The sequence below is a fragment of the Chenopodium album genome, chromosome 5 (assembly GCF_948465745.1).
Source record: "Chenopodium album chromosome 5, dcCheAlbu1.1, whole genome shotgun sequence".
Taxonomy (NCBI): domain Eukaryota; kingdom Viridiplantae; phylum Streptophyta; class Magnoliopsida; order Caryophyllales; family Amaranthaceae; genus Chenopodium; species Chenopodium album.
The window spans coordinates 33,643,614-33,658,545 of record NC_137838.1 but is presented as its reverse complement, the minus strand read 5'-3'; the positions used below and the strand labels follow the sequence as shown (position 1 = coordinate 33,658,545).

Below are 14,932 nucleotides of genomic sequence, written 5' to 3'. Positions count from 1 at the left end.
ATTTGGAACTTAAAGATCGAATTCTTGCAGCTACAGTCGGTATACATGATGATGAGGAGAATAATCGAAGTCAATAGATATAAATAACAGGAGACCAGGATCATAAACCAGGTTGGACATCATATCAAGGCTAGGATTTTGATGTATTTAAAGTATATATAAATATAGTATTTTAGAACTGTTAGACCAGACCTATAATTGAAATTGTCTGCAACGTACCATACATAAAGAAAAAGAAGATGAAAGCTGAAGATTTGGGTGCTTCAGTGTCCTAATACTCGAATCTTAATTGATTCAATAAATTCTTATGAAATAAAGCAGCAGGAAACATAAACTTTTCACCAAGTACTTAAACATTCATCAATGTATAAATTGCCACTAATGTCACAAAATATGCACCAAGATGTATCATCAATATATATCTTATTTTCGCTATCCATCCATGCTCAAGTAACTTACTAGTACAATTGTGTCTGTCCTGACTCCTAATAATATAGGTTTTGGAGAATTTTACAGATTTGTGTAAATTCTACTAACTATTAATACTGCATCAGACATAATAAAAATCAAAGCAATCGAACAAAGATTAATAAATGTTAAATGTTATGCTTAAATCTTCTCTGAAACAAAAATTAAGTATCACGTACAAACGACACAGAATTGAAATCTACATCATAATTTCTAGGTGCTAATTAATAATGCTTGCTATGTTTTGAATATTATAAATCGTTAGAGTAGCTAGCTATAACCATAAATCTAGTGAATAGCTACAAAATAGATGTACTTATATTCTAATTAAGCTTGTTGTTCAACTTCAATTACTTTCTAATCACTTTGCAATGCTATTCATGAATGCTTCACTGACTGTAGAATCCAAAGTATATATCTCTTCTTTCTCCTCGGCTTCAATGTACTTATTACGACAGTAGTTGCTGCAGAATGCCTCTAAGTTCCTGCGTGCAAATAACAATCATACTGATAAATTTTAGCGAATAAATCCTAGCATACTCTTTTCCAATTTACATAAACTTTTCACCAATACGAGCAAATAATAATAAGAATCGGAGATAGTAGATGATATGGGTATGCATGCTAAGATTGCTAACGTACAAAAGGTTTTAGAAAAAATACCTGTACATGTAAACATTAACATTGTCACCCATCATCCTCTGACACATCAAACAAGACTTCAAAAATCCCCCAAATAAATCAAAATCAACATTCTTGTAATTTTCTAAGCACTTGCTGGTAAAAGTAGCGCGATTTTGTGTAACCGGTTCAGCCTCCCTTGGACACTTTTTAGTATCATCCGTTGCTTCTATTGCTACATTGCTAGTCATAATCATTGGTGCCGGCGACCTTGGTGCATTCTCTCGTGGTCTAGCATCGATGTCGGGATTGTTATTCGAACAAGTTAATTCTGGACGGTTCGACATTGGTAGTGATTAAGGAACTTGGAATTCAAATTTGAGAGTGGATGAAAACAATTACTACTTGAATTAGAGAGTGTTACGATGATGTTATGTTTTTAGATGTTTTGTTATTACATCGTATATTTATAGTTGTAATAATAAGATGATTGTTTGTCTCATTTTTTCTTTCTATAATTTTGAGTTTCCTTATTTGAAATTATCTAGCTGTTAGTCTCATTTTTTCTTTCCATAATTTTTTTAAAAAAATTTTTTTAGGAAACTTTTCTTTCTATAATTGGATTATACTGATTTTGTATGATCTTTTATTTACCTTTACTAACACATGCATTCTTATTTCTTGCCAAAACACATTTTTTTTTTTTTCATATTTATTTTAATCATTATTTTTAAGGAAATATAAGGCGTGTCAGTTTTTTTTAAGGAAATATGAGGTGTTATAAAAAAGTCTGATTCTAGATTATTTACATATTCTTTTGATGATTAACACCATTCTCTATTATTTAAGGCAAAAAGTAGCGATTTTTTTTTTTTCTTTTTGTATTTTTAATTTATTTTATATTGATTGGAACTTAAGATGTAATTATGGATTGTAATTGATTTTGCTGAATCACCAATATTTTTTGTAATAACTTTATTAATTATAACCATTACTTCTCATTGACTTACCTATCTTGTAAAAAATACTCGTACCCGTATTACCCTATAATAATCTTACATTATTTTTTTTTGGAAAAATTTAGATTGCATCCTAACGTAAGTGTTAACCTTTTATGCTAACTTCGAGGTTATAGAGAAACTAAGCTGATTTAGGAAAATATACGCATCCTAAAAATATAATATTCCAAAAAAATGTGAACTCTTTTGATTATTTTTCTCACTTTTCAAAATTCCATTGCCGTGTTATAAAATCTTGATTAATAACAAATTTCTTGCTTTATAATCAACACTAGTTTTTCAATCCATGTGAATTGTTTGAACTTGCTGCTCCCTCCGTGTTTTTTTTTAAGTGTTACACTTATCAAATCCGGCTGTGTTTTAAGTGTTACACTTTTATTTTTCGCAAAAAGCTACATTAAAATATTATGTATCTCTCTTCATTCATGGTCCCCACTCAAACCCACTACTACTTTTTATTTATTTATTTATTATATCTCTCCTCTCACATTCATTACTTTTCAATAAACTATTAATTCCACTATCATTCTTTTACAATTTTTTAATACCCCAAGTACCCCACTTACCTCTTATTTTATTTAAGTTAATTAAATTGCCTAAAACCACTTTTATATTGATTCTTCCCAAATTAATAATTTCCACTTTTTGACATTTATATTGATTCTTCCCATGCTTTTTTTTTTTGGGTTCATTTCTATTTTTTGATATTTATATTGATTCTTCCCAAATTAATAATTTTCACTTTTCGACATTTATATTCAATTAGATAAAAGTAACTCCCATAAAAAATTGGTTAAGAACAATTAATATATGGATTATTTGTCCTACAGAAAGTTAATAATATCTTATAAATTTGACTAATTTTATATGATTGTAATACAAAGTATTTCGTGTACATGTATAATTTATACTACGTATGTGATAATAACTCGGTACAAAATCTATAGTTATTCAAAATTTTGATGGTAACTTTTTATACACAATCACAATACATTATGCAAAAAATTATTTATTTTTATTTTTTTAGGTGTATAATTTTTTTTTCGATCCTTTGGTTTAGTGCTACCCCTAGTTTGGAATCCTGGATCCGCCACTGCCTAAAACTATATGCCGGTCAAACTGTAACACTTAAAAAAACACGGAGGGAGTATCAATAATTAACTAAAAGATAGGATTACAATAGTTAATTAGACTTAAGTATGGGCCGTAAGGGTGTACACTAGTGGTTATCAAAATTTAATAAAGACTATATCTTTAATAAAAGTTAAAACTATCTACAGTGGTACTAATGGAAATTTCTCTTCTTTTTAACTTCCTTAAACAATTAAATTGTTTTAACATATATTTAATATAATCTACTTATAATCAAATAATTTTACAGTTAAAAAGGATCTTTTCTTCAAATTAAAAGATCGATCCATAAAATGGGAAAAATGAAAGAAAATTAATAAAGAAGGCTGAGGTACTAGTTTCTTTATTTATATCATAAACACTAGGATAAAAGAGTGGTAACTACACCCTTTAAGTCTTAAACAACATGGCATAGAAGTTACAGATTAAAGTACCTTGAAAACAAAAAGATAAAAGAGTGACTGACAACTCATGCAACTTACTACACTTGATAGTTACATTCATGATTAAACTACGTACCATACCATGCATACCAACCACATACTTCCTATTTTCATTAATCACTTTCAACTTAAAAACAGTCCAGCAGTTAGTTCTATGATCGAACCTAATACAGGGTGCCTCCTTTGGAACTCCTTTTGGCATCTTTGTTGGCATCCATGTCCTTCTCCTTGGCTTTGGCACTTGTTCAGGCATTCGATGAGGCGGCGTTGTTGTGGTTGTTCACGGTCGGTGTTCTTGGCTTCCTTCACCACATTGACACCGTGGTTAATTCCGTCATCCTGGCGGCACACTGTCGTACACTCATACTCCACACTACTACTACCACCTGGGCTTTTCCTCCAACATTGTCGTCGACACTTCTTATGATCCTGCTGGTTTACCACTACTACATCTCGCTTCTCCGGGTGGTCCTTCATACATTTCATTTCACACCCCCACACCTCCTCTACGGTATGCTTGGCACCCAACGCGCAATCGATCAAGCACTTCTTTAGCTCGTGCTTGTCGTCTGAGTGGTCGTCATTGATGGTGTCATCTTTATCAACATATTGCCTACCTGATGGACTCTCCCTATGCCTCTTTTGCTCGTCTTGATAATCCTTAACACACTCCATCTCGCACCTGTAGACCTCGACGATTGTATGCTTGGCACCCATCCCACAATCGATCAAGCACTTCTTAAACTCGTGCTCGTCGTCTGAGTGGTCATTGTTGTTGTTTTCATCTTTATTAACAGATTGCCTACCTCTTTGCATCTCCAAACTCATCTCTGGATCCTTAAAATAATCATAGTAACACTTCTTCTCACACTCGTTCACCTCTTTATATGTATGCTTGGCACCACTCACACAATGGCGTTGGCACCTCTCAAACTCGCTACCCTTGTCATCAGAGTGTCCGCCTCTTTGTCTTTCTCTACGCTTCCGTTTTTCCTCCTTGTGCTCCTTAACACACTTCTTCACACACTCCAACTCTTTCTCTACACCACGCTTCGCTTCACTCAAGCAATCAAGCTGGCACTTCATCTCAACCTCATCAGACTTGTCCTCTAACAAGTCATACTTATCAAATAAATGTCTACCTCTGTCCTCCTTATGCTCCTCAACACACTTCTTTACACACTCCAACTCCTTAACCACGCCACGCTTCGCTTCACTCAAGCAGTCAAGCTGGCACTTCTCTAAGTCCTCCTTAGAATCATGATCACTAGGGTTGATCATTGCTCCAAGCAACTCTTCATCATAACCACCACCCCATCGCGCTCTCTCCTCCTCCTCCTGTTGCCTCTCCTTATAACCATGGTGACACTCTTGAATACACTCGCGCTTCTCACGGCCGTCTTGCCGTGTCTGGCAATGCTCCATGCATTTCATCAGCTCATGTCGTGCGTCTTGGTGGTGGTTGGGAAGTTGGGTGGCTAAAGTTGAAGTAAGGAGAACAGAAATGAACAAGAAAAACAAAGGGATCTTTGACTTGAAACTCATGATATATCGTTTGTCTGTTTGTTTATTTGTTTTGTTTGATGGATGAATTAAAGAAGATGTTGTACGGAAATATATAGGAAGGTCAGTGGTAAGTAGATGCTATTATGTTAATAACACATGTCGCAAAGTAACCGCGAGTATAGAAGAGTTAGCATGCATAATGACGAGTGTTTTTTTGTGGTGAAATTGAGGTATGGAATCTTCGGAAAATTAATGGGGAAACTGATCACAAGGCCGGCCGAACGTCGTGTTCCCGCATGCTTGCAAGTTCCAAGCTTTTACCATGTGGATGAAATAAATGAATGTTGGAGATATGTTGAGCTATTACCTTATAATTTTGTACATGAAAAATTGACAAATATAATCTTGAGCTTTATTGATTCGCTCAAAATAATCCCAATTTTAAGGGTTATTTGCTTTAAATGGTCGGGTGACCAATAACTTGTTAAAAAGGTAATGTTTTTTAGATTTATGTGACATGTCACCATATTATTGGTTAACAATAAAAATACCAAACCAGTCGAAACCTCCACCACCAACCGGATTTTCGGCAGCCACCGTCACTCATTGCCCAGACCCTAACTGCCGCTGTCAAAGCTCCCTCCCCGTGTCAGCGCCGGATCCGATGCTTCCCCCTCCACCTAACCCCTAAACCACCAAAACTCCCACCGCAAAACTAGCCCATAAAAAAACCCAGTCCCACCGCTGAAACCCCCCAATCCTAGCGACTAGGGTTCCGAGAGTTGGAGAGGGCCGATTGGGGGGTTTCTGCGGTGGGGCTGGTCTTTTAACTTGAGGGCTTGGTGGTTTTGTTTTGCGGTGGAGGTTAGATTATTTATGGGTAAGGAGGTGGGAAACGTCGGCGTCGGCGGCGTGAGCTAGGGTCTGGGAGACGGTGCTGGCGTGAGGGAGGGTTGGAGGTGGTGGTTGGGGGCTCCAAAAGCAACCGGTGGCTGGAAGGGTTGTCGTGGGTGGGGGCTGGATTTCTTTTATTAATTTTGTTTTTTTTTTTTTTTGGTTTTTCTTTAAATTTTTTTTTGTTTTTTCTTAAATTTTTTTTTCAACCAAACGTATGGTGTGTCGTGTCCCCATAACCTGATATAACAGGTTGGGTCACCGGTTGAGACCATTTAAAGCGAATATCCCCCAAAGTTCGCATTATTTTAATGTCAAATAATCCAAAGTTGAGATTATTTTGAACGAATCGGCAAATGTTGGAATTATTTTTATCAAATTTTCCTTTTGTAAAGGATAAATTAAGGTGAAAAGTATTTACTCTAATATATACTTTGTATTAAACTAGTACGCATACAAATTAAAGTTAGGGAACTACTAATGACCGTAAAATAGACAAGTGTTGGTAAAAATGGTCTTCCTACCTTTTATCCACCATATGAATAGTTTGGTTACAAATACTCTACTACTTAACGATTTCTCCTGCCAATTTCTTTTTTATTTTAGGAAAAATTGCTCCCATTAATCTGAACTTTGCCTCGTCCGCCGAAAATAATCCCAACTTTCGTTTATTATCTATTGCACCGAACTTTAGGGGGTATTAATTTCTATTGCACCCAAATGACCTGCAACCGGTAAACCAGGTAAACATTTCTGATTTATTTTTTTTTTGCACACGAGTCAACATGTAATTGGTTGAAAAAAATAGAAAAAAAAAAACTTAAAAACTTAAAAAAAGAAAAAAAAACCGACCACCACCAGCAACCCCCCAACCACCGCCAAACCCTAACCGTTCCCCTAGCCCCACCGAACACCGGCCGACTGCCACCATAAGCCCATGAAAACGGCCGGCCGGAACCCCTAAATACTGAAAACCACCCCGCCAAAAAAACCTACCCCCGAAATTACCCTGTGACGCACAATCCCACCTTAGAAACCACCATAACCACCACCCTGAAAATCGCACCTAGCCGCCGTAAACCCGTCGAAACCCCACACAGGCGCCGAAAATCCCACCCAGCTACCAATAAACCACCGATAATCACCAACAACTTCATCCCAAACATCCCTAGCCCAGATTTTCGTGGGTGGGGGAGGGGTTTTCGTGGGTGGGGGGGGATTTCGGGGGTGGGGGAGGGGTTTTCGGGGATGGGGGAAGGGAAGGGGTGGGTTTCGAGGGAGGGGGAAAGCTGGGCGGTGGTTTCCGGCAGCAAGGGAGGGGGTTTCCGGGGGTGGGGGTGATTTCCCGGCGGGGTGGGGGTGTGGTGGCAGCCGCTGGGTATAGGTGGTTTGTGGGCTTTTTTATTTTTTATTTTTTGTTTTTTGTTATTAAAAAAAAAAAATTAAGCCAATCATACGCTGACACGTGGCTAGGTAACCTGCTACATCAGGTTAGATGACCTGTTGGGTGCAACGAAAATTAATACCCCCCAAAGTTCGGTGAAATAGATAATAAACGAAAGTTGGGATTATTTTCGGCGGACGAGGCAAAGTTCAGATTAATGGGAGCAATTTTTCCTTTATTTTATTAATTGGTATAATTATAATATGAAAAATTCGTATTTTATCATCCACAAATAACACTTTTTTTTTAAATTTTTTTTTCCTTTCTGTCCTTTTTAATGATTTATTGCTAACTCATAAATTTCTCTCCTCTTTCCTCCTTTCTCTGTCTAAAACCCCAGCCTCCATTGTTGAATTTTGAAGGGGCTTCCATTGGATTTAATTGTATCGGTGGAAAGCCCTAATCCTCATTTCTTTAAAGTTTTTTAGGTTTATAATAATGCTTCCTACTTTTGGGAGGAACTTTTATCACTCGAAAGAAAGGGTTTCTGATCTCTTTTGAAAGACAAGGTGTAGGGAATATTTCAAGTTATCCCACACTTGAGCCCCACTGTGATCATACACTTAAGCATGGTGGCGTCCAAAGGGAATGAAGCTAGAGTAAAAAAGTCACCAACAAGTTTTAGGAACTTGTAAATCGTTCAAAGGGTGAAGGTTACACCCCTTAACGATCCAGGAGATCGTTAAATCCAATAGGTTTGGAACCATGACTAGAAGTTCGGGGATGAAGGTACAAAACCAACCTAAAAGAGATTGAACTTGCCCTAAAAATAGGTCTCTACTTTATTCTTCTCGTATTCATGTGCGCTTTCTGACTAACATGCAATCAATAGGTTAACCCTAAACCTGTTTATTTATGTTGGTTGAATATTAATGCACAAATAAATCTATTATTGGCGATCACTTGAATAATAATCATATTAACCCTAAACAAGATTATTAATTATCTTATTAAGCATGATTACAAGTACAAATTCCCTTTAAACATGCATAAAAGGCGTGATAAAACAATAACAATGAATATCAAGCAACATAATATTAAGAAAAATTTGGATTTTGGTACCTCGAATATGGGGCTAATTGAATTTTCGTACCCGTTTAAAATTTATTTTTAAATTGGTACCTCAAAAAACACATAACTGTATATTTCAGTACCTTCGTCCAGTTCCGTTAAGTTTTTTTTGTTAGTGGGGCCCATTATCTAATTATTTAATAATTTAATTTATTAAAAAAAAACATTTCATAAAAAAAACTTAAAAAATAATAAAATAAAAAAAAATCAGCCACTGCCACCAACGCCAGCGTCGGCTTCCGGCTGTTGGTGGCCGAATTCCCTTGGCACCGACGCCGGCCACCTCTTCCCTTTCCCTCCTTGTTTTCCCTTTCCCCGAAACCCTAGCGCAACCACCACCATCTTCCCTCCCTTCCTCGTTCTTGGCCGCGGCACCCCACCCCCTCCCTTTCCCTTTCCCTCCCTGTTTTCCCCTTCCCCGAAATGCTAGCGCAACCATCCACCGTCTACCCTTCCTTCCCCGTTCCTGGCCGCGGCGATGTGGGGGTTTTCAGATAAGGTGGTTCGTTTTGTGGTGAAAGGTGGTTCGTTTTGGGGTTTCAGGGTTCGTGGGTGGTGGGGTGGTGGGTTTCTGGGTTCGCGGGTTCGTGGGTGGTGGGGTTGTGGGTTTCGGGGGTTCGTGGGTGGTGGGGTGTGGTGGGTCTCTGGGTTCGTGGGTGGTGTGTTTATGGGCACCCCTGCCTGGCCGCGGCGACAGCTGCTGTGGCTGGGAAGCGTGGCTGGTGTTTTTTTTTTTTTTTTTCAATTTTTATAGTTTTTTTTAATTAAATTTTTTTTTCTTTTTTTTTAATAATTTAAATTATTAAATAATTAGATAATGGACCCCACTAACGGAAAACTTAACGGAACATGGACGGAGGTACTGAAATCTACAGTTATGTGTTTTTGGAGGTACCAATTTAAAAATAAATTTTAAACAGGTACGAAAATTCAATTAGCTCATATTCGAGGTACCAAAATTCAAATTTTCCTAATATTAATAAGGAAAAATGGAATCTAAAAATCCAACCTTTGTGAGGTCTGACAAAAAAAATCCAACCTTTGCACCCCACCTTCTCTCACAGATCTATTACCTGTTGATGACCGATTTTTGTAAGTTATGTGCCACATGTCAGTCATTTATTGGTCAATTATTTTTTTAATTATTAAAAAACAAAAAAAATTAAAAGAAAAAATAAAACAGAAAAAAAAACCAACACCAGCCACCTCCCCCACTCCCCGAAAACTTCCCCCCACTCCCAACCAGCCCCACCATCGGGGGTCGTCGGATTCGGACGATCTCCCCTCACCCCCCACCCCTTGCCGCAACCTCCCCAACTGCCAAAGCCCCCTACGATCTAAACCCTAACCACCACACCAAACACCCTATTCGACCTTCCCAAACCAGCCCGACCCTCCCCGGACCTCCCCACCACCCGCCGACCACTAACCGACAACCCCTGACCCTCCCCGACCCGTTTCCACCCCTCCCCACCCTAAACCCGATCCAAATTAGCCGTTTAGTCGAGTTTCGTGGTTGGGGTTCTGGGGTGGTCGGGGTTTAGCCGTTTAGGGTGGTTGGTGTTAGGGTTGGGTTCTTTGGTGGTCGGGGTTTAGCCGTTTAGGGTGGCAGAATTGGTGGTGGTGCCTTGGTGGGTTGTTGGAGAGAGGAGAGAGAAAGAGGAGGAGTGAGAAGGGAAATTAAGAGAATTAAAAAAAAACTTTTTTACCTGTTTAATAGGTTCAAGGTCAAATGAATCTGTAGGAGAAGGTGGGGTGCAAAGGTTGGATTTATGTGAGATTAATTAAAGGTTGGATTTTTTTTTGTCAGATCTTGCAAAGGTTGGATTTTTAGATTCCATTTTTCCTATTAATAATAATAAACATCATAATAATCATGTTAAAGCATAATATTAATAGCAAGATCCTAGGCATTATACTAATTAATAAGATTCATAACAAACCCTATCATGCCGCTAAGCATTAAAGATCAAAACTTTATCCCTAACATGATACTAACATGATATTTAGGGAAGAAATAGGAAGCATCATAATAATAATAATTGATATTAGAAACTTAATTATTACCCTAAACATGTTACTAGGAAGCAATAAACACATCCTAACATAATACTAGGAAGCAATAAAATAATCTAGCCATGATTTCTATATCAAAAGATCAATAAAACAATTAAAGTACTTACTTCGATGCCTCGTATCTCTTTCTAATAACAAATTACACATGTTAGTAACTTCAAGGAAAAGTATAAAAACAAACAATTAAATTAAATAATTTAAATAGGGATTTGGGATCAAACCCTCAGAAGTATCAAACCTTTCACGTCTAGGGCGAAGACAACTTCGAACTTGGCTAGGTATGTCTAGAACTAATGTATGAGGAATTTTGTAAAAGGGAAGGTTTAGAAAAAGAATAGAGAGAGAGGAAAGCTTCTAGATTTTAAAGAGAGAAAGAGAGAGATGATTGTGAATGTAGATGATTTGAAAACACGAAAATACGACCCCTATTTATAAGGAAAATAGCACAAGATCATTGAAAATCATATTCGGAATAAAATACCTCCTGTCGCAAACGACAGGAGTCAGAGTCAGACGATATGCTCGTATCCAGGCGACGAAGGCCAACCGCAGGCGACGAAGGTTAGCGCTTGGAGACGACTCTGTCGTCTCGCGCTGGTCCAAAAATCAACACGCTTTTCCACTCGTAATTACCTTTAACATTGGTTGCAGGTAATTAAGCGTCCGAGCAGTTTTCAAAATCAGATTTAATATATTTTATTCTAAATAAAGCATCTTAATAATATTAATAGGCCCTCCTCTAGATCATCGGGCCACCTTTAAAAATCATTGGGCCTAATCTAATTTAATCCATAACTTCCTCATAAGTCATTGGAATTGGGCCTATAATATATCATTGGAAAGCTATTTTCGAACCCAATCCAACTACACTATTATTGGACCCTTATTATGGACCAAACCAAATTGGACTGCCTATTTTCATAAATAGGAGTAAGAAAGGACATATTTTAGAAAACAAAAAGAGAAATATTTTAATGAAAACATCCTCATCTTTAGACTTTCCATACTTTCACTTCGTTCGATAATCAAATGACGTGAAAGTATTCATCACTGGGTTCGTTTTTTAGGGAGACAACACAAGGGTTTTTCCGACCTCCTTTGTAAGACAAAATTTATCTCCTATTTTTGGGGAGATAAATTTCTTAGTTTTAAAACCATGATATTAGATCTAATGGATTGTCGTGAAATTATTCGTTGGTGAAAAAGTTATCAAGTTTTCGAATACAAACAGATAAATCAGAAGAAAAATAACCATCCTTGAAAGGAATGACCATCCTTGAAAGGAATGGTGTCCTTCGAACAAGTGTACTATTACGTTAGTGGGTTCAGAATTATTAGAAAGCTAATATATTCAGTAAGGTCAAGTGATCGGAATGCCTAGGTGGAGGTCGCTTCCGATCAGTAATATTAATGCATAATTAATATTACAGCTTAATCTTGAATGAACCCTTCGTTTCACACCCTTAGCAGTAAACGAACCGACTCCACAAATTAATTCGGAAGAAATTAATTTGTCGCCCAAGTATTAAATATTTAGACGTCAGAAATTCGAGCTTAGAGCGTCGAAACCGAGCGTCAAAATTCGAGTAAAAAATAGTAAATGACGAGACGCACAAAATAATAATAAATTGACCATATTCCCAAAATACCACTAGCATCGGAGTGCCTTGAGCATCCGAGTGCTAGGGGCAAAAATGTCCTAGCATAGGTGGCTAGCAAACGCACCAAGCCGAGCCATGCATGGCCGGCTGGTGCGTGCTAGTGCACCATAGCTAGCAGCCGCAAGCAACGCGTGCTAGCAGCAGCTAGCAGCGCACGCAAGGGCCAGCAGCCCGCACTTGTGTGCGTGACTTGCTAGCCATAGCAGCAGCCCGCAACATCAAGTGCGGGGTTGGGCTCTCGGCTGGGCTGCGGCTGGGCCATAGGGCCGAGTACTAGGGGAAGCAAATGGGAGCATATGGAAGCAAGTGGGGTGAGGGACATGTGGCACAAGGAGAGTATTGAGTGGGGAGCAAATATGGTCCCCTACTCTCCATGCGGTCCTCACCACCCTTTACATATGATAGTGCCACTTGTAGATTTATTATTAATTTGCTTATTTATTTTAATTTAGCTTTAAAATAAATTATGGAATTTCATGCTCCCACATTGATGGGATAGAAATTCCCACTCTCCCTCTTGCCTATAAATACCCATCTTAGGTTTTTGGGAAGAGTGCTTGAGTAGGAGTTCAATAGAGCATTGCATTAGCAAAAACTCTTAAACTCATATAATACTCGGGTTTTGGTCGGACCTCGCTAACCTCGAGGTAACAGACCTAAAAGTCACTAGTAGTTTTTACGGGTGGATTTCCGTAGGAGGCTCGCGTATTTTCGGAGCTTAAAGCTTTCAAGTAAGAGCCCGACTTTGAGGGCGAAGCACGCTTAAAAGGTAAATTTCGATTTTATCCTTTTATGTTTATTTATTATGCTTTATGATTTTATTAATTGCGAGTGGTTCTTTGGGTCGGGGTTGTTTCCGCGGTGAGTCGGACTCACCAAACCCTAACAGCGGTATCGGAGCCTCGCTCGTTTTTTTTTAAAATCATAATTTTTTCAAGGTGTTTTATCATAATTTTTTCAAGGTGTTTTATGGCTTAATTTTTCTGGTTTTGAGTTGCTAATTTGATTAGTAGCTCGTTTTATATATTTTAACCTCGTATTAAAGCTATCATCAGCCCCAAACCCAGATTTCGACCCAAAAATAGTTAATTTTGGGTGGAAAAGGCGTTCTGGAAATGGTTTTTCCCTTGTAGATCTCGGTTTTTAGCCAAAAAAAACGACCAAAAATGCACTTTTTGAGAGATTTTTCGTTTTAATGAAAATTTTTAAGTCTTTCTAACCTTGAAAATTAATTGCATATTTATTGAGGTTATGTAATTGGTTCAATACATACTTTATATGCCTTTTAAAACCTCTTTAGGCATGATTACTTGGTGGTAATATGTGTTTGAAAGCTTGGTTTTATTTTTCACGTAATTACAAACTAATTGCATTAAGTGTGAAATTGTTGTTCTTTGAGGCTTCCAAGTACTAAAGATTCAATCTTTAATTATGTTAAGTGATTGAAACTTTAAGTTACTAAATTCCATGAATTTTTGTTAAACTTTATTGACGTAATCATTTTTTAGTTGATTGGAATCATAAAGTTTGAAACTTTGTGATAGAAAATTATATTTATCTTCACATTGGAAGATATAATTTTTTCAAGGATTCACAAGTATTAAAGTTGTAATCTTTATTGAACTTATGTTCATGTTTCCAAACTCCCTCTTATTTTGTCAAAAACTCAAGATTTATTTAAATTAATTAAATTAATAGTGAGTAATTGGCCTCTTATTTTTGTTGCACCAAGTTAAACCAATTTAAGTAAAGAATGGTTCTTGGGAATTATTTTGGTTAGATGCACTTTGAAAATTTTATTTTAAGTTAGACTTGTTTAAATTTTTCATTTTTGCTTAATGAATTAATTCTAAAATTAATTTAGAATTGATTAGAGATGTCACACAAAATCGGGAATTAATCCCGAGGCACAAGCACGCAAACCAAGGCACAATAGCCACGTGTATCCCTCAGCCAGCTGGGCTGCTCGCACAGCCCGCATGTGGTTGTTGAGGGACGAGGCTGCTGCGCTTGGTGCGTGTGGTGCTAGGTGTGTGCGAAGAGCTGTGTACTGACTTGGTGCATGAGGGGCGTGCGAGTTGGATGCAAGGCGTAGCTGCAGTGCTAGGCAGCTGTAGCTAGACGCGCATCGAGGGCGCGCTGCCAAGCAGTGCCCAGCAGCATCACAGCACGCAAGGCCGAGGCTGCTAGGCAAGCGCTCAACACTTGTGTGCGTATGAGTGCTCAAGGGTGCTAGCCTTGGGTAGTCGATGCATTTTTCTCTCGTTTTAATTTTTCTTTTTGGCCGTTTTGTTTATTTTAATTATTTTAATTAAAATTTTTGAGGCTAGGCCTCGGGTTTTGAGCGGCATTGGCAAAAATTTATTTTGACAAATTTTGGGTTTTACCGGCTTAATTAATTGGATTAATTAAGTTGGATGTGGAATTTAGTGGGAGCTTCATATATTAATTGCGCTTATTTACATAACCGGTTTAAAACAACTTCGACTAGTTTTAATTAGGCGTGTTAATTGGATTAACCACCTAGATTAGTTACTAGTTCACGCGTGTTTATGCATTGTTACTTGTTTATCGTTGTAAAATGCATGGGCCATCATT

General features: G+C 37.6%; 1 protein-coding gene across 1 annotated transcript; it reads right to left on the bottom strand.

The window, feature by feature from the left end:
- Positions 1 to 625: 625 nt before the first annotated feature.
- Positions 626 to 1,504, bottom strand: LOC145630665 (uncharacterized). The gene is made up of 2 exons (XM_081682872.1): positions 1,132 to 1,504; positions 626 to 953 (listed from the first exon to the last, which is right to left on the bottom strand). The coding sequence occupies exons 1-2, from the start codon at positions 1,434 to 1,436 to the stop codon at positions 830 to 832; spliced, it is 429 nt and encodes a 142-aa protein (XP_081538998.1). The 5' UTR covers positions 1,437 to 1,504; the 3' UTR covers positions 626 to 829.
- Between the last annotated feature and the right edge of the window lie 13,428 nt (positions 1,505 to 14,932).

Coding starts and splice junctions, on each gene's coding strand:
- LOC145630665 (XM_081682872.1), bottom strand. CDS start 1,436: ATGTCGAACCGTCCAGAATTAACTTGTTCGAATAACAATCCCGACATC. Junction 954..1,131: donor GTTAATGTTTACATGTACAG/GTATTTTTTCTA, acceptor ATTTGCACGCAG/GAACTTAGAGGCATTCTGCA.